Source organism: Hyla sarda, chromosome 9 (assembly GCF_029499605.1).
Source record: "Hyla sarda isolate aHylSar1 chromosome 9, aHylSar1.hap1, whole genome shotgun sequence".
Lineage (NCBI taxonomy): Eukaryota > Metazoa > Chordata > Amphibia > Anura > Hylidae > Hyla > Hyla sarda.
In genome coordinates this window covers 91,176,499-91,203,385 of record NC_079197.1, presented here as the reverse complement: position 1 = coordinate 91,203,385, position 26,887 = coordinate 91,176,499, and the positions used below count along the sequence as shown (strand labels likewise).

The window sequence follows — 26,887 nt, the reverse complement described above, 5'->3', positions numbered from 1 at the left end:
CACTGACTAAGATGAACAATAACTGCTGGGGACGGAGATTGGAGCGGTTCTTGCTGAGACAAAGTATTATCAGAAATCGGGTTGTAAGTGAGAGGACCGAAGTCCAGCAGTGTCGGGAGGAACAGCTGTGGGGAATAGGGGTAGTTGAATATACCATTATTTTTTATTTTTACACCACCTCTAAAAAAAAGTTTGATCCCTGGACAACCATTTTAATGTCATTCCATGTAAAGAAACCAGATTTTTGTGCAACCATACAAAGGTCTGTGCTTCAGATAACCATTAGGTTTAAAACGGCAATCCCCACACTATGTTGACATATATACCACAGCAGTATGCTGCAAGATACATTTAAATGGTACCTACACACATTGATTTTAATTATGTAAAAGTTGCCAAATGTATGAATATTTGGACCTATTTCTGTCCCTTGTATGTTTGTGTACGATTTTTATGTGGGATAAAAAAGTTTTACTGTACTACTTTTTCTGTACAACAACAACAAAAAATGCATGCTGTGGTATATGTTTATTTTCCCATAGACGTGTTTAAGTGACCTATGGTGCGGTATTGTATGGTATGTTTTTTTTTTGTGTGTGTGTGTGCTTGTTTCAAAGTATAAAGAAGTATATATTTAAAATGTATGCAAACATATACAAACATATATAAATGTATACCACAAAAACATATGCAAAATTGAGCCAAATAGTTTTGGTAAATCCGCTTGTGGTATACCACAAATGGATGTGCGGGGTATAAATGTGAACCTGCCCTGACACTAGGGTCCACTTTACTAATAAGGAACATTTTTCAAAAGCTGAATTAAAGAGAAATGGGGAAAAAAAGAATATAAAACATAAGAAGAGGGAAAAAGACTGGAAAAGTAATGTGCAAGGTAAATGTAAGTATTGTGTATTGAAGGGATAGGTAAACTATGCATAATTTTTATATACCACTTTTATCGGGGTATACCTCGCACTGGCCTATAAAAAGTTTTTTACCCAAATATCCTTGGTAAAATGAGGGTGCGTGTGTGTTCATGCGTATACCCCGATACACTGTTTCTGACCCTGCAGAAGCCCCCAGGAAAGGCAGGGGGAGAGAGGCCGTCACTGCCCGCTTCTCTGCCCCTGCCTTTCCTGGGGTCTAGAGCCCTGCTGCCGCAGCTTCTCTCCTGCTGGCTATCTGCGCTGCTGCCCGTTCTCTCCCCCTGACTATCGGTGCCGGCGCCCCATTGCCGGCGCCGATAGCCAGGGGGAGAGAAGCGGCGCCGGCAATGGGGCAGCGGCGCCGATAGCCAGGGGGAGAGAAGGGGCAGCGGCACTCATTGCAGGCGCCGCTGCCCCGTTGCCTCCCCCATCCCCAGTTGTATAATTACCTGTTGCCGGGGTCGGGTCCGCGCTGCTTCAGGCCTCCGGTGTGCGTCCCCTGCGTCTTTGCTATGCACTGTGCGGCGTAATGACGAGTGACGTCATTGCGTCTCGCAGTGCATAGCAACGACGCAAGGGACGCACACCGGAGGCCTGAAGCAGCGCGGACCCGACCCCGGCAACAGGTAATTGCAATGGGTGCTGCTGCCCCTTCTCTCCCCCTGTCTGTCGGCGCCACTGCCCCACTGCCGGCGCCGCTTCTCTCCCCCTGGCTATTGGCGCCGGCAATGGGGCAGTGGCACCAATAGCCAGGGGGAGAGAATGGGCAGTGGCACCGATAGCCAGGGGGAGAGAAGGGCCAGCAGCAGGGCTCTGAACTCCAGGACAGGCAGGGGCAGAGAAGCCGGCAGCGACAGCAGGTCTCTGCACCTGCAAAGCCGCTGCAGCTCATTGATTTAAAGCGCCCACTTTAAATCATTGAACTGCAGCGGCTTATCGGCGTATAACACGCAGGTAGACTTTAGGCTAAAAAAATTTGCCTAAAAAGTGTGTGTTATATGCCGATAAATACGGCATTTGTTTTCTGAAGGACCTGAAACAGATATCCTTTACCATGATCCAGGTAAATTTCTTCTTAATCAGAATGGCAGGATGGACAATACTTTAAGATCTTTAACTGCTGACCCAGTATCTCAAAAATGGGGACCCAGGTCTTCTGCATAAATGTTGCAGCTCTGTTTATTTTCTTTGAGAACTTAAAGGGGGATTCCGGTGACAAACTATTTATTTTTTAAATCAACTGGTGCCAGAGAGTTAAACAGATTTGTAAATTAGTCATATAAAAAAATATTAATCCTTCCAGTACTTATCAGCTGCTGTATACAGAGGAAGTTCTTTTCTTTTTGAATTTCTTTCCTGTCTGACCACAGTGTTCTCTGCTGACAACCCTGTCCATGACTGGAACTGTCCAGAGCAGGATAGGTTTGCTATATGGATTTGTTACCCCTTAAGTACCAAGCCCATTTTAACCTTAAGGACCAGGCCAATTTTATTTTTGTGTTTTTGTTTTTTCCTCCTCGCCTTCTAAAATCCATAACTCTTTTATATTTCTATCTACCGACCTATATAAGGGCTTGTTATTTGTTTGACCAACTGTACTTTGTAATGATACCTCTCATTTTACCATAAAATGTCCGACAAACCCCCAAAAACATTTTTATAGGGAGGAAATTTAAATGTAAACAACAATTTTGCACATTTTGGAGGGTTTTGTTTTCATACTGTACACCTTACGGTAAACATGACATGTGTTCTTTATTCTGTGGGTCAATACAATTAAAATGATACCCATAGCTAGATACTTCTATATTTTTGTACCGCTTTAAAAAAATCGAAAACGTTTTGTACAAAATCAGTAATCTAAAATTGCCCTATTTTGACCACCTATAACTTTTTCATTTTTTCGTAAATAGGGCGGTATGAGGGCAAATTTTTTGTGCCGTCATCTGTAATTTTTATCGATACCACATTTGCATATATAAAACTTTTAGATAATTTTCGTAAATTTTTTTTTAGTAAAATGTGACAAAAACCTGCATTTTTGGATTTTTTTTTAATTTTTTATGTTTACGCCATTCACCTTACGGGATCATTAACATTATATGTTGATAGTTCTGACATTTACACATGCGGTGATACCAAATATGTTTATTTAAAAAATTACACTTTTTGAGGGTAAAATGGGAAAAACAGACAATTTAAATTTTTAGTGGGGGAGGGGATATTTCCCTTTTTTTAAACTTTTTTTTTTTTACATTTTTCACATTTTTCACTTTTTATGTCCCCATAGGGGACTATCAATAGCAATCATTTGATTGCTAATACTGTTCAGTGCTATGCATAGGACATAGCACCGATCAGTATTATCGGTGATCTTCTGCTCTGGTCTGCTCGATCTCAGACCAGAGTAGAAGACCCCAGGAGACAGCCAGGTGAGGGGACCTCGGCCGCCATTCTGATCTGTATCGATCACAGCATCTGAGGGGTTATTGGCGGACATCAGCGCAATCGCAGATGTTGGCCATTACGGGCGGCAGCCGGAACATGCCATGTATGACACGAGCACCGTTCTGATGCTCGCAGTCATACACAGGATGTAAATGTACGTCTTGTTGCGCAAAGTACCGCCAAACCAGGACGTACATTTACGTCCGTGGTCGTTAAGAGGTTAAGAGATAGCTGTGTACAGCATTTGTACCCAGCTAAGCAGCTCCCATAGCAAATGAATTAAGTGACAACACACATGCACATCCCACTCCACCTTTCTGATGGAAAACTCAAAGGTCCCCCTTTTTAAAGTCATGAGGAGGTCTTGGTAGCAGGACCCCTGCTATCAGATAGTTAAACCCTACCCTGTGGATAACCCCTTTGAGTAAATTTGAAGCTGCTCATTACAGCTGTTATTAGCAAATGCATAAGAATTTCAAACAAATTGGACTAACCCCATGCCACCTTTGACCACAGGTATCTCGATCTGTACAGTGTGTAATTTAAAGTAAACAACCCTGTTAATAGAGAATAAGACTTCATGGGTCTAGTGCAGAGTGCCTGATCTACGTGTCAGCAGATCACTGCTGATCACTGAATCACTGCTTAGGCTAGGTTCACACGACCGTTGTCCCCTGTCCCAATTTTCTCCTGTTCATGCCTCCAAAATGGACCATACTACAAATGGATGCAAACTGATGCAAAGGGATGCCATTTAGATGTATAAAGTGTATTTTCTTTCATTTTCAAATGCCCCGCCAGGAGCTCTAAATGGCCAGCACCGAGTGACCATTCAGGGTTCCTGGCAGGGTTTTTAACCCCTTAAAGATAAGCGGCGTAAATGTACTGCACTGCAGCTAATAACTCTGCACACTCAGCGTTATACATTCACAGCGCGTCTATGACACAAGGGCATGAACTGCTCTCGTTCATGCAACAGTGGGTCTGGGCAGCTGTCAGCAGCCTAGGACCAGCGGGTAATGGCAGACACAAGCAATTGCGCTGATGACCACTATTAACCCCTTAGATGCCGTGATCAATACAGATCACGGCATCTGCGGCAGTGGGGCACTTTAAATGGCTGATCTGATCGCCGGCGACACTGCCACAGGGATCAAATCAGCCAAGATGGAGGACAGAGGTCCCCTCACCTGCCTCCGCCGCTCTCCCCAAATGAGCAAAATTGTGATTTTCGTGTCAGAACCTGGAGGGTTAAACATCTCTGAGAGTGTTTGTATATCTGGTTTCTGTGGCTAGGCCTAGCTCTGGGCTGGTCAGCTGACCTTGTTAGTTCACCTGTGTATTGCCTATATAAATTGCAGTCTGCTTTCAGGCCTTGCCTGTGAAAGAGCTCGCTCAAGTAACTAACGTTTATTATTTGTATTCCTGATCTTCTGGTATTGGTGACTTTCTGGCATGGCTTCCTCACTCTTCTCTATATTTGCGACTTGGCACCTTTTGACAACTCCTGGTACTGACTCGGCTAGTGGACATTGATTCAGTGTGTGTGTGTTAGATATTATTTCTGTTAATCTGTTTATTTTGTTGACAGTGAATTTCATCACATAATTAGGAAGGGACTCTCACCGTGGTTGTCAATCCGCTATTTAGGGAAGATAGGCAAGTAGATCAGTACTGTACTCCTTCCCTGCCCATACGTGACATTTCGTTTAAATTTCCTTACAAAAAAAGATTTTTGGGGGTTTACCATACATTTAGGGTAAAATGAGTGATGTCATTACAAAGCACAATTGGTTGAGCAAAAAACAAGCCCTGATATGGGTGTGTGATAAAAATATAAAAGAGTTATGGATTTTAGAAGGTGAGGAGGAAACGGTACCCAACATTGCTGTCAGATACCAGCTCTACCATAGGGATGGGCTGCACGTCAATGGGGAGAGTGCAGCTGTGCTTCGGGAAAAGATGGCTTTTGTCTTTATGTGAAATCGAGTCTGAAGGCCGCACTACGGGAGGACATATGGGAGGGAAACGATAAAGTGTAGTCATTATGGGTAGAAATATATGGAGATAAAAATAAAAAAAATTCTGATAGGGGTTTGCTATAAGATTCCAAACATAATGGAAGAGGCAGAAGATTAGTTACTGAGGCAAATGAACAAGGCTGAAAATCAGAATGAGGTGATAATAATGGGGGACTTTAACTATCCTGATATAAACTGGGAGACTGAGACCTGTGAATCTCATAAAGGAAACAGGTTTCTGACTATAGCTAAAGACAATTATCTGTCCCAAATGGTGCAGGGCCTGACCAGAGGGGGCGTCCTACTAGACTTAATATTAACCAACAGACCTGACAGAGTAGCTAATGTGCAAGTAGAAGGACACCTAGGAAATAGTGATTATAATATAAAGTAAAGTAAATCTCTCGAGGGGCCACAAAAACAATGAACTTTAGGAAGGCAAAGTTTGATCAACTCAGAGAAGCCAATCAAAAACAAGAATACTGACACTAAATGGGAGACTTTTTAAAATATCTTAAATTCTCACTATTAAATCAATATACCTTATGGGAATAAAAGGGTCAGAAATAAAAGAAAACCAATATGGATTAATAAAAATGTTAAGGGGGCAATAAACAACACAAATAAAGCATTTTAACTACTAAAACAGGACGACAGTGATGAAGCATTAAAAAAGCTATATAGAAAAATGTAAAATATGTAAAAAAAAAATACTGATAAAAGCCGCAAAAATAGAGACAGAAAGACTCATTGCCAAAGACAGTAAAACTAACCCCAAAATGTTCTTTTATTATATAAATAGTAAAAAGGTTTAAAATGAAAGCGTTGGCCCTTTAAAAAACATTGAAGAAGAAATTGTAAACGGTAATCAGGAAAAAGCTAATATATTAATCAAATTCTTCTCCACTATATTCACCGAGGAAAATGAAATGCCAGGTGAAATATAGTGTGATAAGGTAAACTACTCAGTGCAGGTCACCCATCTAACCCAGGAAGAAGTATAGTGCCGCTGTGAGGTGGAAATTTGCGCCCCATTCAGACTTGCGCCTGTCTCTCTCCTCAGCTCTCCGAAAATTTCCGAAGCTCGTTCTGGGGGGAGGGCAGAGGGAAGGCAGAGCAGGGGAGAGAGGACAACCACGCCCCCTCATTTCCCCTCCCCCGAATGTGACTTAGGAGGACGCAAGTCTGCATAGGAGAAAGAACACAGAGCAAGGGAGAGAGGATGTTCACGCTCCCTCATCTCCTCCCTCAGCTCTGCCTGTGTTCACTGAACGTGAGGATAACAAAGTGCATGGGCTGGGGATTTATAGACTGCAGGGGCTGGGGAATAAATCTGGGACATGGGATGATTTCTATGTGTGAGGGGGGGGGGAACTCCTGTATGACACACGTTGGGAATTGTAGTCCCTGTTATGTGTGTGTATACTAGTGTTTCCTAACCAGGGAATGCTGGGAGTTTTCGAGGCACCCTGGTTGGGAAACACTGGTGTATGCCCTGTAGACTCACAGGAGATTTCTGAGAGACAATAGAGGTGTTGTGAACTACAACCCCCATGAGACTACTGAGATTATAGATGTGTTGGGGAACTACAAGCCCCAGTAGACTACTGAGAGACAATAGAGGTGTTGTGAACTACAACTCCCAGGAGACTACTGAGACAATAGAGGTGTTGGTGAACTACAACCCCCAGGAAACTACAGAGGCAGCATGCTGGTGTTATACCACAGACTGAAGACTCCTGAATGACACATGCTGAGAGTTGTAGTCCCTTTTGTGTGTATATGCCAGTGCATCCCAACCAGGGCTGATTAATATTAGTGTGCTGTGTGTAACGTAGGTTGCCTTGGGCTGCAAGGGGGAGGTCGAACTGCACGGGCTGGTTTCATTTTTCATGGGGTGTTCATTACCCCCATAAAGAGGACATAAAAATGGATGGGGTTTGCACAGGACATGAACATCACTGTATGAACCCTGTACATTTCTATGTCAGTGTTCAAACAGGGAAGCAGAAATTCACAGGGTTCATACAGGGGAGCAGAAATGGAGGGGGCTCATACAGGGGAGCAGAAATGCACGGGGTCCATACAGGGAAGAAGAAATGCATGGGGTACATACAGGGAAGCAGAAATGCATGGGGTTCATACATGGAAGCAGAAATGCACAGGGTTCATACAGGGGAGTAGAAATGGAGGGGGCTCATACAGGGAAGAAGAAATGCATGGGGTCCATACAGGGAAGCAGAAATGCCCGGGGTTCATACAGGGAATCAGAAATGCACAGGGTTCATAGAGGGAAGCAGATATGCCCAGGGTTCATACAGGGACGTAGAAATGCACGGGGTTAATACTGGGGAGCAGAAATGCATGGAGTTCATACAGGGAAGCAGAAATGCATGGGGCTCATACAGAAAAGCAGAAATACACGGGGTTCATACAGGGAAGCAGAAATGCACGGGATTCATACAGGGAAGCAGAAATATACGAGGGTTCATACAGGGACATAGAAATGCACAAGGTTCATACAGGGAAGCAGAAATGCACGGGCTCCATACAGGGAAGCAGAAATGCACGGAGTTCATACAGAGAAGCAGTTCATACAGGAAATCAGAAATGCATGTGGTTCATACAGGGGAGCAGAAATGCATGGGAGCCATACAAGGAAGAAGAAATGCACGGAGTTCATACAGGGAAGCAGAAATGCATGGGTTTCATACAGGGAAGCAGAAATGCACGGGTTTCATACAGGGAAGCAGAAATGCACAGGGTTCATACAGGGACGTAGAAATGCACTGGGTTCATACAGGGAAGCAGAAATGCACGGGGTTCATACAGGGAAGCAGAACAGGGGTTCATATAGGGAAGCAGAGATGCACAGGGTTCATACAGGGAAGCAGAAATGCACAGGGTTCACACAGGGAAGCAGAAATGCACGGGGCTCATATAGGGAAGCAGAAATGCACAGGGTCCATACAGGGAAGCGGAAATGCATGGGGTTCATACAGGGAAGCAGAAATGCACAGGGTTCATAGAGGGAAGCAGAAATCCCCGTGGTTCATACAGGGACGTAGAAATGAACGGGGTTAATACAGGGGAGCAGAAATGCATGGAGTTCATACAGGGAAGCAGAAATGCACGGGGCTCATACAGGGAAGCAGAAATACACAGGGTTCCTACAGGGAAGTAGAAATGCACGGGGCTCATACAGGGAAGCAGAAATACACGAGGGTTCATACAGGGACATAGAAATGCACAAGGTTCATACAGGGAAGTAGAAATGCACAGGGTTAATAGAGGGTAGCAAAAATGCACGAGGTCCATACAGGGAAGCAGAAATGCACGGAGTTCATACAGAGAAGCAGTTCATACAGGAAATCAGAAATGCATGTGGTTCATACATGGGAGCAGAAATGCACGGGAGCCAAACAAGGAATCAGAAATGCACAGAGTTTATACAGGGAAGCAGAAATGCATGGGTTTCATACAGGGAAGCAGAAATGCATGGGGTTCATACAGGGATGTAGAAATGCACTGGGTTCATACAGGGAAGCAGAAATGCACTGGGTTCATAAAAGGGACGTAGAAATGCACGGGGTTCATACAGGGACGTAGAAATGCACTAAGTTCAGCAGGGAAGCAGAAATGCACGGGGTTCATAAAAGAGTCGTAGAAATGCACTGGGTTCATACAGGGAAGCAGAAATGCACAGGGTTCATACAGGGGAGAAGAAATGCACAGGGTTCAAACAGGGGAGCAGAAATGCACGGGGTTCATACAAGGGAGAAGAAATGCACGGAGTTCATCCAGGGAAGAAGAAATGCACGGGGTTCATACAGGGAAGCAGAGATTCACAGGGTTCATACAGGGAAGCAGAGATGCACGGGGTTCATACAGGGAAGCAGAAGTGCACGAAGTTCATACAAGGAAGCAGAAATGCACAATTTTTTAAATTTTGGGGGCTTCCGTTTCTACGCAGTGCATTTTGTCAGAAAAAATGACATCTTATCTTTATTCTGTAGGTCCATACGGTTAAAATTATACCCCACTTATATAGTTTTTGCATTACTTCTAAAAAAAATCATAACTACATGCAGGAAAATTTATACGTTTAAAATTGTCATATTCTGACCCCTATAACTTTTTTATTTTTCCGCTTACGGGCCGGTATGAGAGCTAATTTTTGCGCCAACCCCAAGTTTTTATCGGTACCATTTTTATGTTGATCGGACTTTTTGATCGCTTTTTATTCATTTTTTCATGATATCAAAAGGGACCAAAAATGCGCTATTTTGGACTTTGGAATTTTTTTGCGCGTACGCCATTGACCGTGTGGTTTAATTAACAATATATTTTTAGAGTTTGGGCATTTCCACACGCGGTGATACCACATATATTTATTTTTATTCTTACTTTTATTAGGGAAGGGGTTAAATGATCTTTATTAATTGTTTAATAAAATGGCTATTACACTGCACACACCAATCTCATACACAGATCATTGGACATGGCAAAGATCAGTGTTATCGGTGGTCGATTGCTCAAGCCTGGATTTCAGGCTTGGAGCAATAAATCGCCAATCAGACGCAACGGAGGCAGGTAAGGGGACCTCCGCTTGTGTTCTAGCTGATCGGGACATTACGATTTCACTGCCATGGTCATAATCAGCCCAACTGAGCTGCCGGGAAGCGTTTACTCTAATTTCAGACGCGGCGATCAACACCACGTCTAAAGGGTTAATAGCATGCGGCACAATGATCGGTGCAGCATGCTATTAGCCCTGGGTCCCGGCTGTCATTAGCCGCCAGGATCGACCCGGTATGACGCGGGGTCACGGCGTTATATACCGGGACTGGGCGCAGGGCGTACAAGTACACTCTGCGTCCTTAAGAGGTTAAATATATTAGGGGACTCTACAGAGATATCTCCCATGATCTACTTGTACCCAGGACTAAATCCATAACAAGGGGACATACTCTACGTTTAGAGGAAAGAAGGTTTCTACACCAGCACAGACGGGGGTTCTTTACTGTAGGAGCAGTTAGACTGTGGAATTCTGTGCCTGAGAAGGTGGTCATGGTTAACTCGTAAAAGAATTTAAAAGGAATCTGGATGCATTTTGGGGGAATAATAACATTGCAGGTTATGGATTCTAGATCTGTAGGGACAGAAGGTTGATCCAGGGATCTATTCTGATTGCCATATTTGGAGTCGGAAGGAGGAATTTTTACCTCAAGTATGAGGGTTTTTTCCTTCCTCTGGATCAACTCAGTAGGGACTTATTAGGGTTATAGGTTGAACTTTATGGACTCTGGTCTTTTTTCAACCTTATGAACTATGTTACTGTGTTACTATCTTCAGTCCATTGTGCACAGGCTTCAAAAAAAAGAAAAAAGAAAACAAACTTTAACTCACCTTCCTCCATTCCCCCCAAATGTTCCTTCCTCCGGTCCGGTCTTCTTCCTTCTTTTGTGTGCATGGATTGTCACACTGCGCTTAGCCTATCACCGTCTGGAGCGATGTCCCACCTCGGCCGGTGATAGGCTGAGCACAGTGTGACAATCTGTGCTCACGAAAGAAGGAAGTAGACCGGACCAGAGGGCCGAACAGCTGTAGTGGCGCTTACGGGGTGGGTGGGTTAAAGTTTGTTTTCTTTTTTTTGCAGTCCAGGCACAACAGACTAAAGATACTTTTCAATAGACTACTCCTTTAAACGTGCACTGTGAAAAATTAACAGGGGACAGATGTCAATGTGAATTACTTTAATGACATTAGTCCCTGCTCTGAAGTGGGCCTGTGGCTATACAGATGATTGTACCTCTGAGAAAGAGACTTATATTTTATGTCTCTGACCTACCATGGAAGGGGTTAAATGGGCACTGTCATTTAAATTATTTACTCCCTGTTCTGGCCACTAGGGGTCTCCCTTCTGGTCCAGAACACATTCCGTCTGCTCAAAAGCACAGATTTTGGTCTGTACATCTTTTCCCACTTTTGTTTTTTTAAACCACTTTACAGGCTTAGTGGTTGAGCTGTCTGTTAGATGGCATCAATTACTTAGCTAAGGCTTAGTGTTAGCCTATAAAATGGCTAAGATTAACCTGCCATTATTAGCCCAGTACCCATTGGCATCAGGGGTACTGGGAAGAGTTAGGTACCATCAGGCCTGGAACATCAAAAAAAATGGCACTTTGGGTCTGGTGTGGTAGAAGGCTAATATTATTAGGTTGGGAAGGGCCAAAAAAAAGCACTTTGTACCCTCTATTACCAGGATGTTACTGTTTGGTTTTTACCAGGTGTTCTGCTCTGTCTGGCCCTCAAGACTCCCTTTACCCGACTCATAGAGTGTAGAATTGTGGTTAACCAAATTCCAATGTAATGTTTTACATTGCAATTGACTAGAATTTACCAAACGGTGTATTCCTGTTAGTAAATTCTGGCCAGCTGCTACGTGTGCAGAGAAATCCCAACAGCATTATTACAGACCAATACAGGCTCATATTAGTGTAAATAGTACAAAACCTATGTGGTGGCTGGATTAGACCTCAAGGCCACAGTCTGGATTTTTGTAAAACATAGAGGACTTCGGAGTTATACAGGATCACTCGGTCCTGATCAGAACAAGAGGAGCAAGACAACGGAGCCTTCAGGTGAGTAACTCTATTGGTCCAGGATGCAACACATTTCACAATGTGTGATCCTGTATAACTCCTAAGTCCTCTCTGTTTTACACATTTTTCTACAGGACGGCGGCAGACAGAACTTAATCGACTAACGCTTTACATTGTTGTGTATGTTACACAACTAACTTTGTTAAGCGGCTGTTTTCCTCCCTCCTCCCCTCCCCTCTGCGGATTTACTTGGAGTCCTGCACATGAGAGCGCCTTCTAATCTTTTCTCTCTTCCCAATCTGGATTTTTGATATCTCCTGCTTCCCATGGAGCAATGTGGTGTTTAATCATCATGTTTCGGCCATCTAAACATCACACAAGTCTCCTGCCAAGTACGCTATTGCTCTGCAGCCTAGAAACACTGGAGCTTGTCACTACATTATCTCCCTCCTTCTCAACAAATTGCTTTCTGGGGGATCTCACTGTTTCTTGTCTCTCAAAATGCTACCCATCCCACTACTCCTGTTCCAAATTCTCCAGTCCTGCCGATTTAAAACCCCCATTATTTTTTGGAAACTTACTTCCATCAATGGTGATGTCACTTTTGACATTCACATAATAGCTCTGAAACACAGTTCTATTTTTGTTCAAACTAAACATGTCCTTCTACTCCAAAAACGTATTTTCTCTCTGTTGAAAAAAACAGAATACACTTGTAGAAAAACATGTAAAATTAAACCAGATAAATGTTGTAAACCTGCTTGAAATGTATTGCCAAAAACAGCTGCTGACAAATATGCAGAATTCCTGTATGAAAGAGGATGGTGCTCCATATTCAAACAAATATTTATAAGAAAAAATTGTATTGTATCTGGCACTTGAAAATAAAGTGGCAGCCACTCCTGCCCTAACTTCTCCCTATGAGACAACTCTGACAAAGAAGCTTTCAATGCTAAAGGATCAGACAGGAAGCCAGTGAAGAGAAAACACTATGATGTTTAAGAGGCTTAGATGGGTATTCCCATCTCAACAAACGTAGTTAAACTTGTGGGGCATCTCAAGTTTGATCTTTATGCAAATTCATAAATTTAGCAACCTTGCTTCAGTAACCTATGTTTCCATAACCCACCATTAGACTGATCTGAAAGACCCCACAAGCAGAAACAGACTCAACAATGTAAGGAACTTTTTAGGATACATCTCCTTGGAAAACCTCACAAAAGTGCTAGAAGAGTTCTAGCAAATGTCTTTATTAACATCCTCCATCTAGGGAAGTAATCTGACCTCACCATCAAGCATGTTCAGAGTCTTCACGAATTAAAGGCTTCAGATTCCTCAAGAGACATCAACTGCAGACTACTGAATTTTTAGTTCTCAAACACAATTCTCAAGAGAGCTAGAGAATTTTAAGTCATTGATTGCTAAAAATAAATCAATAAAAAACAGCTATGACCCTCTTCAAGTTTCACATGTATTTGTCATTTGCCAAATGACAAATACAATTCAGATGTCTGTTTCCTTTCGGAAAGTAAATTTCAGCAATAATACAAAGATTTGGTGCAGATGATGCTATGGACATCTAAAGAAAACTAGATATCAAGTTAGATGACTTCAAGTAAAGACATTGACAAATCTATCCATCTTACTACTGCCCCTTTTCAGAAGTATTATATAATGTATATCAAAGTATACTTGTAGCATAAACGTGTGCTTATATAGAAAAAGAGTAGTCTACTTTTGACTATTTTTGGTCTGTTTTTACTTTAATAAACAATTTATTTGTGGCACAAAAAAATGTTTTAGAGTTTTCTTTTCAGTCCCATAAAAAGACATATACAGATGTAATATAGACAAAACTGAACCCCTTCCCTCTCGGGCCATTTTAATTTTTTTTACTTTTGTTTTTTTCCTCCTCGCCTTCTAAAAATCATAACACTTTAAATTTTCCACCTACAGACCTATGAGGGCTTGTTTTTTGTGCCACCAATTTTACTTTGTAATTCCATTAATCATTTCACCACAAAATCTATGGTGAAACCAGGAAAAAATATATATTTGTGGGGCAAAATAAAAAAATTAAAAACACAGCTTTCCGATTCTGCGTAGTGCACTTTTCAGTACAAATGACACCATATCTTTATTCTGTAGGTCCATACAGTTACAATGATACCTAATCTATACATGTTTTATTTTCTTTTTCTACATAAAAAAAATATAACTATATGCACCAAAATTAGTATGTTTAAAATTGTCATCTTCTGACTCCTATAACTTTTCAATTTTCCCGCATACAGGGTGGTATGAGGGCTAATTTTTTGCGCCGTGATATACCCATTTTTGTTTTAATGAGGGGTTAATACTGGACATCAGCCCAATCGACAATGTCTGGTATTAGCTGTGGGTCCTGGTTGCTGATAGCAACCGGGACCAACCTGGTATGATGCGCGCTCACCTTCTGAGCAAGTGTCACACAGCAGAAGCTTGCAGTGGATGTAAATATATGTCCATTTGCAGGAAGGGGTTAATTACAAGTAGACTAAGTTTGGTCAGTGCAAGTCTATTGCCACACAGGTATACGTCACAGAGAACCATACATTAGAATATCTTTTTCATGATATTTCAATGTATACCAGCAGTAGTGAAAATGTATAAGGCCTTAGAGTCCTATTGATGTATCTTTGTAAAGGGTGATATGCTGGCACAATGGTTAGCATTGTTGCCTTGCAGAGCTGGGGTCCATTGTTTAAATCCAGCCATCTACAACATCTGTATGTTTGTATGTTCTCACTGTCATTGAGTGAGTTTCATCTTGGGACTCTGGTTTCCTCTCACACTTTAAAACAAGCAGGTTATTTTGACATTTAGATTGTGAGCATTAATAGGGACAGTAAGTGATTACGACAAGCTTTGTACAGTGCTATGGTTTATGTTGGCTCTATTTAAATAAAGACATTATTATTTTTAAAAGAGACAATTTGTAATTTACTTACAACCTCAGTGAACCTAGATTATATTGTATAATTACAACTTTGCTATTTATTTGTAGATGTTTTTCTCTCTATAAACACAAAACCATCTAAAAGGCAATATGTTAAGAATTCTTCCTCTTAAACATTTAATATTCACTAACACAATCTATCAAGAATGCCCACTCTCTTCTATTCTATTCACTTTCCCATGAACCCTTATTCCAAACAATAAGAAAAGATTCTGAGATCCATGGCTTTTGTGTTAAACATCACACTCACACAACAGCTGCCTACGCAGATGACCCAATGTTTATTATAACCAATGCCACACAGCTTTTCCATAAGCTTCATCAAATAATTTCTAGGGATAGAGATTTATCAAATATTAAGATAAATAGTGCCAGATGTCGATATACCACATACAGACCACTTATACATCCAACTCAACTTCCCATTCAAATGGCCTGCCTCATCTATCGTCTACCTGGAAGAAAATGTATCACTTAAAGGGGTATTACGACTTTAGACATTTTATCCCCTATCCAAACTATAGGGGATAAGTTGTCTGATCGCGGGCGGCGGGGGGGGGAGGGGTTGACGTCGCCGCTGGGACCCCCGCGATTTCCCCGTGGCACCCGCATTATGTGCGGGGCTGCATCTCCAGGCTCGGAAACCAGATGTTTTCGGGACTGGAGACGTGACATAACACCATGCCCCCTTGTGACATCACATCACGCCCCCTTCATTCATGTCTATGGGAGGTGGCGTAATGGCCGTTACGCCCCCTCCCATAGACATGAAGGGAAGAAGCGTGACGTGACGTCACGAGGGGTGCGTGGTGTTAGCTCACGTCTCCAGTCTTGAAAATTCCAGCTTCCAAGCCTGGAGATGCAGCCCCACATATAATGCGGATGCTTCTGGGAGATTGCGTGGGGGATAGGGGATAAAATGTCCAAAGCTGGAATACCCCTTTAAACTACAAAGTGCAACTTGCCAAATTACAATCCATTATACTGCAGATTCATAGTTCACTTCCTATCATGAAAACATTAAACCTTATCAAGGCTGTAATCTTGCAAAAAAAACTATATGTATTGAAAATGCAGCAAATCTATGTCCTCTCTTTTTACTTTGAACTGCTTTTGGTGCAATAAAAAACTGCATACATTTTAAACAAAAAACTCCTATGTGGGAATACATTTTTGGACTAAAACCTATGTCATGAATGAAACCTCAAACCTTAAGAATCCTTATGTGGGCCTGTACAGGTACAAATAAATTACAGATTAAAGACCTGTATGTCTATGATCACTCTTCTCACAAAATGGCATAACTGTACACTGAGATTGTGAGTGACATTCCACAGCTCATTGTACAGTTATGTCATTTTATAGTGCGGACTCAGGAACTGTGCCTCCTGCACAGTTTGCTGATCCCAGCAGTTAACCCCCTAGATGCCACTACGATCTTAGCAATCACTGAATTTGGGTATTAAGAGCCCATTATTGCTTCCACCAGACAGGCACCCAACACAGGCCCCAGGCCTGCCATGTATGTAAGCCTACTAGGTCATGTCAGCGGCAGGGTCTCATAAGCTGTTTGTCAGTAGAATACTGTCAGGCAGGCATAATGCATTAAACTACAGAAAGCTATTTTCTGATTACCTCTTCAAATTCACGTGTGGCATACAAAAACATTGTGAAAAGAAAATATTGCATAAAAAAAAATCTGTAAAAAAAATCACCATTTTACAAAAAAATAAGCTTCAGTATCGAAAAAAAAAAAAAACTACACATATTTGGTATTAATAATCACCTATTTAGGAAGTTCAAGCTAAATATGTATTCATGTGTGTACAGATAATGGTCAAGTGGTATAAGATAATATAGCACCAAAAAAGGAAAAACAAAGCCACTATATAGACCAAAGGGTAAAATAAAATCACTTAATTTTATTAATTCAATAATAGTACATAAAACTTCCCATACAGCAATGAGCATAGAGAGAAATGATGGGTACTGGGGAGGGGAATAATACTCTACGGGCACACAGATGAAGGGCCCTGTACAGCATGCATGTACTAAATGACAGTTCAAAAGTGCAAAAAATTATAAAAGTGCATAGTAAAATAGTGGCTGGAATCATGGATGAACGTATATACGGTACATAAGGCTTGAAAAACACTCATATACTTCATTGTATTGCTCAATCCAATAAGACCATATAACTGCTGTTGTACTACATAAAGTGAATAGTGCACCAAAGATATATATATATATATATATATATATATATATATATATATATATATATATATATCAGCATATGTAAGCGGACCATAAACGTACAGGTACATATAAATAAGTACAAGTACAAAAAGCCCCCCTTAAATGAGGAGAAGAGCATGCAGAGTATATCACATCTAAGAGTGGTATTCCGCCAGCCCCAGTTACCCACCACACCTCTGACGCGTTTGGCCAGGCAGGCTTTGTCCAGTAGTGTCGGGCAACTGGTGGGGTCAGAATATATAGGGGTAAGCCAATAGAAAACATAAACACACACCTGTATAAAATAGTCTGCTGGATTAGGATCCAGTCATGGTGGGGAGCGGGAGGTCTCCATGTCAGGCGCCATAGTGTGGCGTCTGATGTAACTTCCTGAGTCATATTATAAAGGAAACCTACAGCTTGTCCCACAAAAAAACAAACCTTAAGGGGGTACTCAGGTGGAAAACATTTTTTTTAAATCAACTGGTGCCAGAAAGTTAAACAGATTTGTAAATTACTTCTGTTAAAAAGTCTTTACCCTTCCAATACTTATTAGCAGCTACTATGCTTTTTTGTCTTGTCCACAGTGCTCTCTGCTGACACCTGAGGCCCATATCAGGTACTGTCCAAAGCAGGAAAATTCCTCATAGCAAACATATGCTGCTCTGGACAGTTCCTGACAAGGACAGATGTGTCAACAAAGAGCACTATGGACAAGACAAAAAAGAAATTCAAAAAGAAAAGAATTTCCTATGTGGCATACAGCTGCTAATAATTACTGAAAGGATTGACATTTTTAAATAGAAGCCATTTAAAAATCTGTTTAACTTTCTGGTACCAGTTTATTAAAAAAAAATAAAGTTTGCCATCGGAGTACCCCTTTAAGGGTATGCTCACACTGCAGAATTACCGGGGAAATTGTTAATGATTGCTATTTTGTTTAGTAAAATTTGTAAAACATAAAAACTATTAGGTTTGGTATTGGTTTGATTTGGTATAATTGTACAAAGTAAAAGTAATGAAAAACTAAAATTTTGCATAGACATAAGTATTCAGACACTTTTCTATGACACATAATTTTATCCCTTGGAGCCTCCGGTTTCTTTTGATCATCTCTGAGTGTCCACCCTGGCTGGTGGTCTATTCAAATAATTGGACAGGATTTGGAAAGACACAGCCCTCTCTGTATAAGGTCTTGCTGCTGACAATTCATGTCAGAGAAAAAAGAAAAAAAAGTCAGGAGGTAGAAAAGAACTGCCTGTAGAGCTCAAAGACAGGACTGTGTGGAGGCAAGGATCTTGAGGAATACCAAAATATTGGTGCACTGACATAGCACCATGATTCTCAAATGAAAGAGGTTTGGAACAATAAGAAGTTTTTTTTTTTTTGAGCTGACCACCCCACTACATTAAATAATAGGGGAGAAGGGCTCTTTTAAGAGAGATGATTAAAAACCAAAGGGCTCTAGTTGAGCTCCAAAGATGCAAATAGGCATACAAAAGACTCTTAGAGTGTAAAAAACAAGATTCTCTTGTGTGATGAACCAATTCTGGCCTCGATTCTTAGTGTCATATCTGGAGAACACCAGGGTCTGCTCATCACCTGCCCTATAGTGAAGCATGGTGGTGGCCGCACCACCAACACTCTAAAACATACAAGTTAATGGATTTCAATGAAATTGGTAAGGCACCCATAAGGGCCAAATTGCATGTTACACCGTTATGGAATATTTTTCATGTTCTATAAGCAACAGCAAATAAAATAAAATATGGAATATCATATGGCAACACTTTACACATCATTTCTATTTTTGGGGATTTGGGTATGATATATAAATGGTATGTATCGACTTTTCAACAGGAAAAATAAATATTGAGAATAGCTGGTATATCTTAAAGAAAGCATTAAGAATATAATTTTCTAGTGCTATCATCAAGATATACCAGCTATTCTCAATATTTATTGTCCCTGTTGCTTTTACCTTTATACCACCTCAGTTTTTTTACATATGCGTACAGATATTGTCATTTAACTATTTGACCCCAGTGGGGCCCACAATCTACGTTTCCTTTTTTTTAACATACACACTAGGGCACATTTTACATATAAATCCAATTAACTTTTCAGTATTTTTTTGAAGTACAAGAGAAAATTGGAGAACCCAGAGGAAATCCCTGCAAACATGGAAAGAACATATAAACTCCAGGCAGATGTTCGCCTTCTGGTGCATACTGTTATTGTGCCAATATTCAAGCCCAAAAATCAACAGGAAAATGCAAGCTCGTGTAATGTTTCCTAGCCGATATATACTTAATCATCACTAATTTTAAAACTGTCGTAAACTGCAAATAAAGAGGAAGAAATATGACATCATTGCCTAAATGTGCCCTGCAGACTCAACACCCTTTGCCAACTCTTTTTGGATGAAAGAAGCTGTTCTTGTACGTACATTTCATCCACTTGCTAATCTGCCTATATCCTCCACATTAATGAACAAAATAGGATTTGTACTAATGCTTTGTTAGCTATATTCCACAGCAAATAACCCTAAGGTTACATTTGTTTTTCTTGAGCTCTTTCCTCTTAATGTGACTTGCAAACAGAGCGTAATACGAGAGCAAAGCTGACTGTAAAGGTATACATACAACAGCAATTTTTGCAATGACAGTGCAGAGAGTGGATATGAGATCTGTGTGCTAATGAGCTTACACTGCAGAGGCTGAGGAGATGTAGAGGAATGCACTACAACAGCACAGCACCAAAACACAGGTGGCTTCTTTCTAGAAATGTTGATCTATGGAACCTTAACATAATTCACATTAATTCTTGCAGAGAGCTGTTAGCTGCAGTGAACACCCTCCCTATTATTGCTTCAATAACTCACTTTAACCAATTTCTATTTGCCTCGTGCATCCACTGCATCTTGATTGTCTGTAAATGACATCAGTGTAAAGTATTGACAAAATCATGTGTCTTAATAAATAAGCGCTTCGGTTCTTTACTATTGGGAGACAGGAGAGACTGTGTATGTGTTTGGCTGTGTTCATGTTCAGATGTATGCATGTGTGTTTATGGATTTAAATTAGTTTTTTTGTGCTTGTACGTGCATGTACATGTTGATGTATATGTGCTTGTATATACAAATGTGTGTCTGTATGTGTGTGTATATATATGTGTGGATGATTGTGTGTGTGTGTATATATATATATATATATATATATATGTTTCTTTATGTGAGCTTCTTGGTCTATGTGTGCCTGCTTATATATGTGTGTCTATATGTGGGTGTTTGTGTTGTGTATGTGTTCCTGTGTATATGTATGCGTGTGTATAATTGTCTGTATGTGGGTGTCCATGTGTGTGTGTATATATCTATCTCCAGAGGACAAGTTGCTGAGTTGCCCATTGCAACCAATCAGATCGCTTTTTTCCTCTTTCAGAGGCCTTTTCAAAAATGAAAGAAGCAAACTGATTGGTTGTTATGGGCAACTCAGCAACTTGTCCTCTGGAGAGGTTTTGATCTTCCCCAATGTGTGTATGTATGTGTGTATATTTGAATCTGCATGTAGGTGTCCATGTGTGTATGTATGCCTGTGCACATGTATGTTCGTTTGTAAGTATGTGTTTGTATTACTTAACATTACCCATTGTTAAATTATTTGATTATTATTATTTGATTATTGAATCCATATTATTTTTCCAACATGTGTCACATGTTTACAACATAAATAGTAAGAAATAGCAAGATAATTCATTTACAATCCTGTTCAGAATGAAATATTGAGTAAACATTTCTGTAAAAGAAAACTCAGTTGGCTTTGGCCTTGTAGAGTAACACTTTAAAGTGCTTTCTAAAGCAATATCATCAAAGGCATTTGCCTTAACGGAAGATGGAATTACAGACTGCCACTAAAGTGTTAATTCTGCTATATTATAATGTGATCCCGGGTCAGACCACTGTGGGATTCAAGGACAGAGCTTTGTAGCAGCTGCATTATATACATATGGGGATAAGAGGGTTATTTATCAGGAAACAGAGAGCATCTCCAAGACTAAAATGACATAAATTGCATCAGTTCTCCTTTCTGTGGCATCGCTGCAGGACGTTCTTGGCACTCTCATTACTTTGGAAGCAGGAGCCCTCTAAATCTTGGGAAGTGTGTTTTCCTCTAAAAGGCACAAAGTGAACAAACTACATCATTCTAGCAGTCTTGTCAATCACGTCTGGATAAGTGACCTCACTAGAGCAGAATGAAATCTCCTTTTTCCCCCCTTTTATTTCTTATAGCCAGCGACAGCAAAATAGGGCAAATTAATTTATATTGATACAATTTACTCAGTAAAATTAAAACTGATGACTTTGCACTTCACCTTTGCTGAGTACATAGACTCTTTCATGTTCGGTGGCTCCATGCTGGGTAAACTTTCAGTTTTCGGAATAAGGAGGTAAAAGCTTTCTGACATTTGAGAAATTATTGGTTTTCATTTGATTTGACATCCTGAACATTTTTATTACAACCAGCTCTGCCAGCGCTTTGGCTTCTGGCTGCCAGGGCTATGGCTTAGCTTGACCGATTCAATACTTGCTACTTGGGTTTTTTAATTTGGGTTCAGAAGGCATTTAGCATTGAAGGTCTATCCACACTTTTTTTTTTCTTCAAATCCTTTCCCAATGCCGAAACCTATAGATGTTAACTTTAGTCCAAATGCCCAACAAATTCTATCCATTTTTGTTAATTACCATTACACCCTACAAGGTGGTAAGATTGCATTGGATTCCTGGTGTAATTTCCTGTATTTCCATAAAGAAATATTGTTGATTGAAATCAATTACTGAAAACTATGTGTAGGAGCCTTTGCGCATTTCGGTTTAATCCATTCATTGATATTTCAGAAATGGTGTTACAAAGCCAACCTCTTGAAAGGATTACTTTGATTAAGGATTAAGGAACTAAAGTGTTTGATTGAAATGACATTCATTCAGCAAAAGGAGCAATAGATTGTAATATGTGGAGGCGTTCAGTACCCAGGTGAACTTTTGCTGAATTTTTTATTTTGTGACCATATAGGGTGAAACGTAATTATTCACAGACCGATGACAGGAGGACAAAGGTGACTTTTTAAATAGAAAAGATCATTTATTTTTTCATAGCTAAATTGATGTTCAAAAATAACTTGAATGGAATAAATTATATATAACTGATTCATAATTGACAGACAAAGCTCATGAAGCATCATGTTGTATCAGTAGGTACTATACAAATACATAGCACCTTAATCGGTCTGTTGATTTATTAGGTTTGGGGGGTTGGAAGACCTCATTACTGCAATTTACAATATCCTGCACCATTGGACTCTAAAGCAGGAACAAGAACTTTGACCTGCTAAAAGGAATCACAACCGGCCAACATCTGGCTTTTGTTATTAGCTCTGGCACTGCAGCACAGTCAGGTTCTGGCTAGGTTCTGAATCTTGTCTGGTTAAAATATAAACCTATATACATCTTACATTATACAAACCCTAATATAAATTTGCTCCTGGGGGACTATGTTCAGCAACACCACACACATCTATTTCCCCAGCATACTTATTATTTCATGTGGCCCACAGAAGCGAAGCGAGCACTGCAGAGAAGAGCTCATTAAATACTATGCCATAAAACTCTGATGTCTCGGTATGCTTCAGAAATAGAGCATTCAACGGCATATCCTACAGTACTAAGTTTACAGTAAATGCAATATTTCCCCGATATGCCAGAGCACCAATATCCTAATGATTGCTAATTCACGTCCAGACGTTGAAAGGACTGCATTAAATGTTTACGTAATCTGAAAGGTCTCTGTATTATCATAGAAGAAGAAAGAGAGATGGAAAGACAAGGAGGAACATAAAACACAAATACAGTGATAACAAGGAAGAGCAAATGAGAGAGACTAATAGGAAGAGATAGACAGACAGATAAGGAGACAGCAATGGAGAGAGGGGGGAGGAATAGGAGGGAGCCAGATGTATAGAGTTGGATTCTCTATACATTACACTACGTTACTTCTTGTTCTCATGAATGCATAATGCATGAGATCAAATATATATTATCTCTAATGTCATAAAATACATTGTTACCATAATAATCTCAAGTCTGCCTAAAACCCAATTTAAAAAAAACAAAAACTTTGCAGTTACAAAAGCAGCATCAACAAACGGGATCTCTGCATCATTGTATCTCAAGACACATAAATATCCTCTTGGCTAAGGAAACTTTAAGTAAGCACGGTATGCGTTTTATTGCACTCATTTGGAGCAATCTTCCCATTCTCAGATACTTACAGGCATTGGTCACAGAAAAACTGTTGGAGGAGTCTAAGTGATCTACATTGTGAAACAGCTGGAAGGGCCTCTCTGTGTTATTTTGGTTGGTGTTATGCAGCTGAACTGCAAATAAAAATGCACTGTGTTCCTGAATTGTGTTTTTCATAAAAAGTCCACCTAAAAATAAAATAAAAGGGAAACCGTCAGTAGGTGAAGAGTAGACATTCATCTTCACCTAAGTGAGATAGACACCATACATCAGTAAATGGCCGGTCTGTACGGCTGCTATTAACTTTTATTGCAGCATTTCTCTTTAAGGGGGGAATCTGCTGTGAGCCCCCAGCAGTGCTTCTCTCTGCTGTACTGTGTCTGCCTTTCTTTTAATACAATTTGCTGACTCCAGTTCTTCTACAGCCCCCATCAAGAACAAGACGAGCAAACCCATTCAGCAGTGTACAAGATGTGACTGAATAGGAGGCTGTGCTTCTTTACATTCTGCCCATTATGCTCTCATTCCCTGTACAAATAGCTGGCTCTGAATGGATTCCTTGGGTCTTTTTTTGTGTGGGGGGGAGGTAAGAATAGCTCTACACAACTTTTCTGCAGTGTGCTGGAGCTGTATATCGGTGTTTCCCAACCAGGGTGCCTCCAGCTGTTGCAAAACTACAACTCCCAGCATGCCCGGACAGCCAAAGGCTGTCCGGGCATGCTGGGAGTTGTAGTTTTGTAACAGCTGGAGGCACCCTGGTTGGGAAACACTGCTGTATATAGATATCTGCTGGTGCTTGGTTACTTTAATAAAAAGCTGCAGTGACTCAACCCATAGTATGGATACAGTATGCCATGTCCGGGCATGCTGGGAGTTGTAGTTTTGTAACAGCTGGAGGCACCCTGCTTGGGAAATACTGCTGTATATAGATATCTGCTGGTGCTTGGTTACTTTAATAAAAAGCTGCAGTGACTCAACCCATAGTATGGATACAGTATGCCAGTATGCCATGTCCGGGCATGCTGGGAGTTGTAGTTTTGTAACAGCTGGAGGCACCCTGGTTGGGAAACACTGCTGTATATAGATATCTGCTGGTGCTTGGTTACTTTAATAAAAAGCTGCAGTGACTCAACCCAAAGTATGGATACAGTATGCCAGTATGCCATGTCCGGGCATGCTGGGAGTTGTAGTTTTGTAACAGCTGGAGGCACCCTGCTTGGGAAACACTGCTGTATATAGATATCTGCTGGTGCTTGGTTACTTTAATAAAAAGCTGCAGTGACTCAACCCATAGTATGGATACAGAATGCCTTAATCTTCCTCTGTATCTGCATTCTATCTGATTCTTCCTTTTCCAGACACAAGAGAACAATCCAATCTGGGGGCAGCTCCTAGATCCCAAATTGTAAGATTACTGCATACATCTAATGATGACTGCATTGTATAGGAGAGCAGAGGGATAAGGGAGAAATGCGGTGCATGAAGTTGGGCAATGCTTTCCTATGGTCCTAGCAATGCAGGAAGACAAGCTAAATCCTTATGTACACACACACATACAAAGGGAGCATGCATGGCTATAGACTCTCTGCACACCCTACAATGTACAAGCAGCATGCAGTCACTTACCTATGTTAATAGTGTTAGGGAACCCTCCATAGCTCTCTCCTGCAAGGCTTAGCAGCAATAGGAAGACAGTCTGCAGCTCGTTTTGTCCCATTTTCACAGCCTTAATTTCTAGAACGAAACTGACACAGTCCGGGCATTCAGCACTCTCCTACAGCAGCACCATGGACAGCTCCATCGGCTGAGACTGCGCTTCACCCCTTGCTCTCACTATAGGAAACCAAGGGGACTTTTCCCAAAGATGGTGGTGAAGAGAGAAAGGGAGTGAAGGAAGAAAAAAAAAAAAAAAAAGGCTCAGATGAATAAGCCTCTTCCAATTGGACCAGTAGGGGGGTTATTGATCAAACTTGATCTGACGTTGAGTTAAAGCAGCATGGTTGAATACAGCCTCACTGCAGCCCCTACACGACTGCAAAGCAGAAGCTCTGCATTTGTCTACAAGGAGATGGGATCGATAGAAGCTCACCAGCCTCACGTGGACCAAAGGCTAACCCCTTCACTGCTGAGGACAACAAAGCCTATGTATGTGTCTCCTCTCCATCCCAAAAAACCAGGCTGTTCAGTGTCCCAGGGACCAGCTGCACCTCAACAAAGAAATGTGCACCAGGAATCTTTATATATCCTCCTGCATAGCTCTGCTGTGCCACCATGTAAGCACAAGGCAAATGCCCCTTTACATGACTGTAGTCAGATTGGTAATGCTTCCAAAGCCTGGGTTGCTGACTGGGTATGCACCAGCTGCAAGCTCTTCTAGATGTAGCTAATGCTTAGCTGTGCATTGTACTCACAGCCATCCACTTCTCCTTATACTACTATGTCGTATTTTATTACATCAGCTGTACCACTAAATATAGACATTGTAATACATGTATCATGTGATCTATAGATTACTGGTATACAGCAAGCCTCACAGCTGATCTTTCTACATAGAACTTGCAGCAGCTAAGGATGTTTTCTGCAGCAAACTCCCCACACATGGTACTCGTGTGCTGAAGGAAAAGTGAGATTCTGCAATACAAAGCACATACAGATGTATAGATCTGGATCGATTCGATCTTGGCGATGATATGTCCATCTTGGATTTCACAGGAATCAATATATTGCACTTATTTACATGATTGTGCCATTGGGGCTGCCTGAGTGAGCACTGCATTTGTAGTTCCTATGGCTCACGTCCTGTCTGGAGGGAGGGTTTCTCATGTATACACTTTCCATACATATTAAAGTTGCAATTTTTAAGGTATATTGGCATTTTCTATTTTGCATATTTTATGCAGCAGATGAGTAATTCTGACAAAAGCTAAAAATCTGCAGCAGAATATTTGCTTCATTTACATGAATATAGATCAGAGGCTATGTCTGGATGGAGGACTGCACTTTTAAACCAGGTTTTGCCTAAAGGGATGCAACATTCAGACACAATATGCAATTTAAAGTACACCCCAATGGATAAGGTTGCATCATTTCATAGTTAAATACTATTATTACTATTATGACTATTAATTACAGTCAAGATGACAGATGTAAAATACTGACAGAGCAACCATCTGAATAAATGCTATATATTCATAAATTAAATGCAAAACACAATATCCACTGACACAGATCACAATAAGCATACAATATAAAGTCATATGTGTTCATAAATGTGATTGCTACCAGCAAGCCTATCATTATTAACTGTCCAATATATATTACACTAATGTAGACCAAGTATCACTATAATAGCA

General features: G+C 40.8%; 1 protein-coding gene across 4 annotated transcripts in view; it reads right to left on the bottom strand.

Annotated features, from left to right (window-relative positions):
• Window positions 1–26,403, bottom strand: part of GRIA3 (glutamate ionotropic receptor AMPA type subunit 3) — a 386,650-nt gene extending 360,247 nt beyond the window's left edge. For 3 of the 4 annotated variants that reach the window (XR_008847815.1, XR_008847816.1, XM_056539722.1), the window contains exons 1-2: window positions 25,161–26,402; window positions 23,564–23,722 (exon numbers count right to left, since the gene is read on the bottom strand). Coding sequence is in view for 1 of the 4 variants with exons in the window: in XM_056539722.1 (XP_056395697.1) it covers window positions 23,564–23,722; window positions 25,161–25,251 (250 nt within the window). In the remaining 3 variants the exon portion in view is untranslated. Of the gene's footprint in view, window positions 1–23,563; window positions 23,723–25,160 lie in introns of all 4 variants that reach the window. The other variant, XR_008847817.1, reaches the window with a different exon arrangement.
• Between the last annotated feature and the right edge of the window lie 484 nt (window positions 26,404–26,887).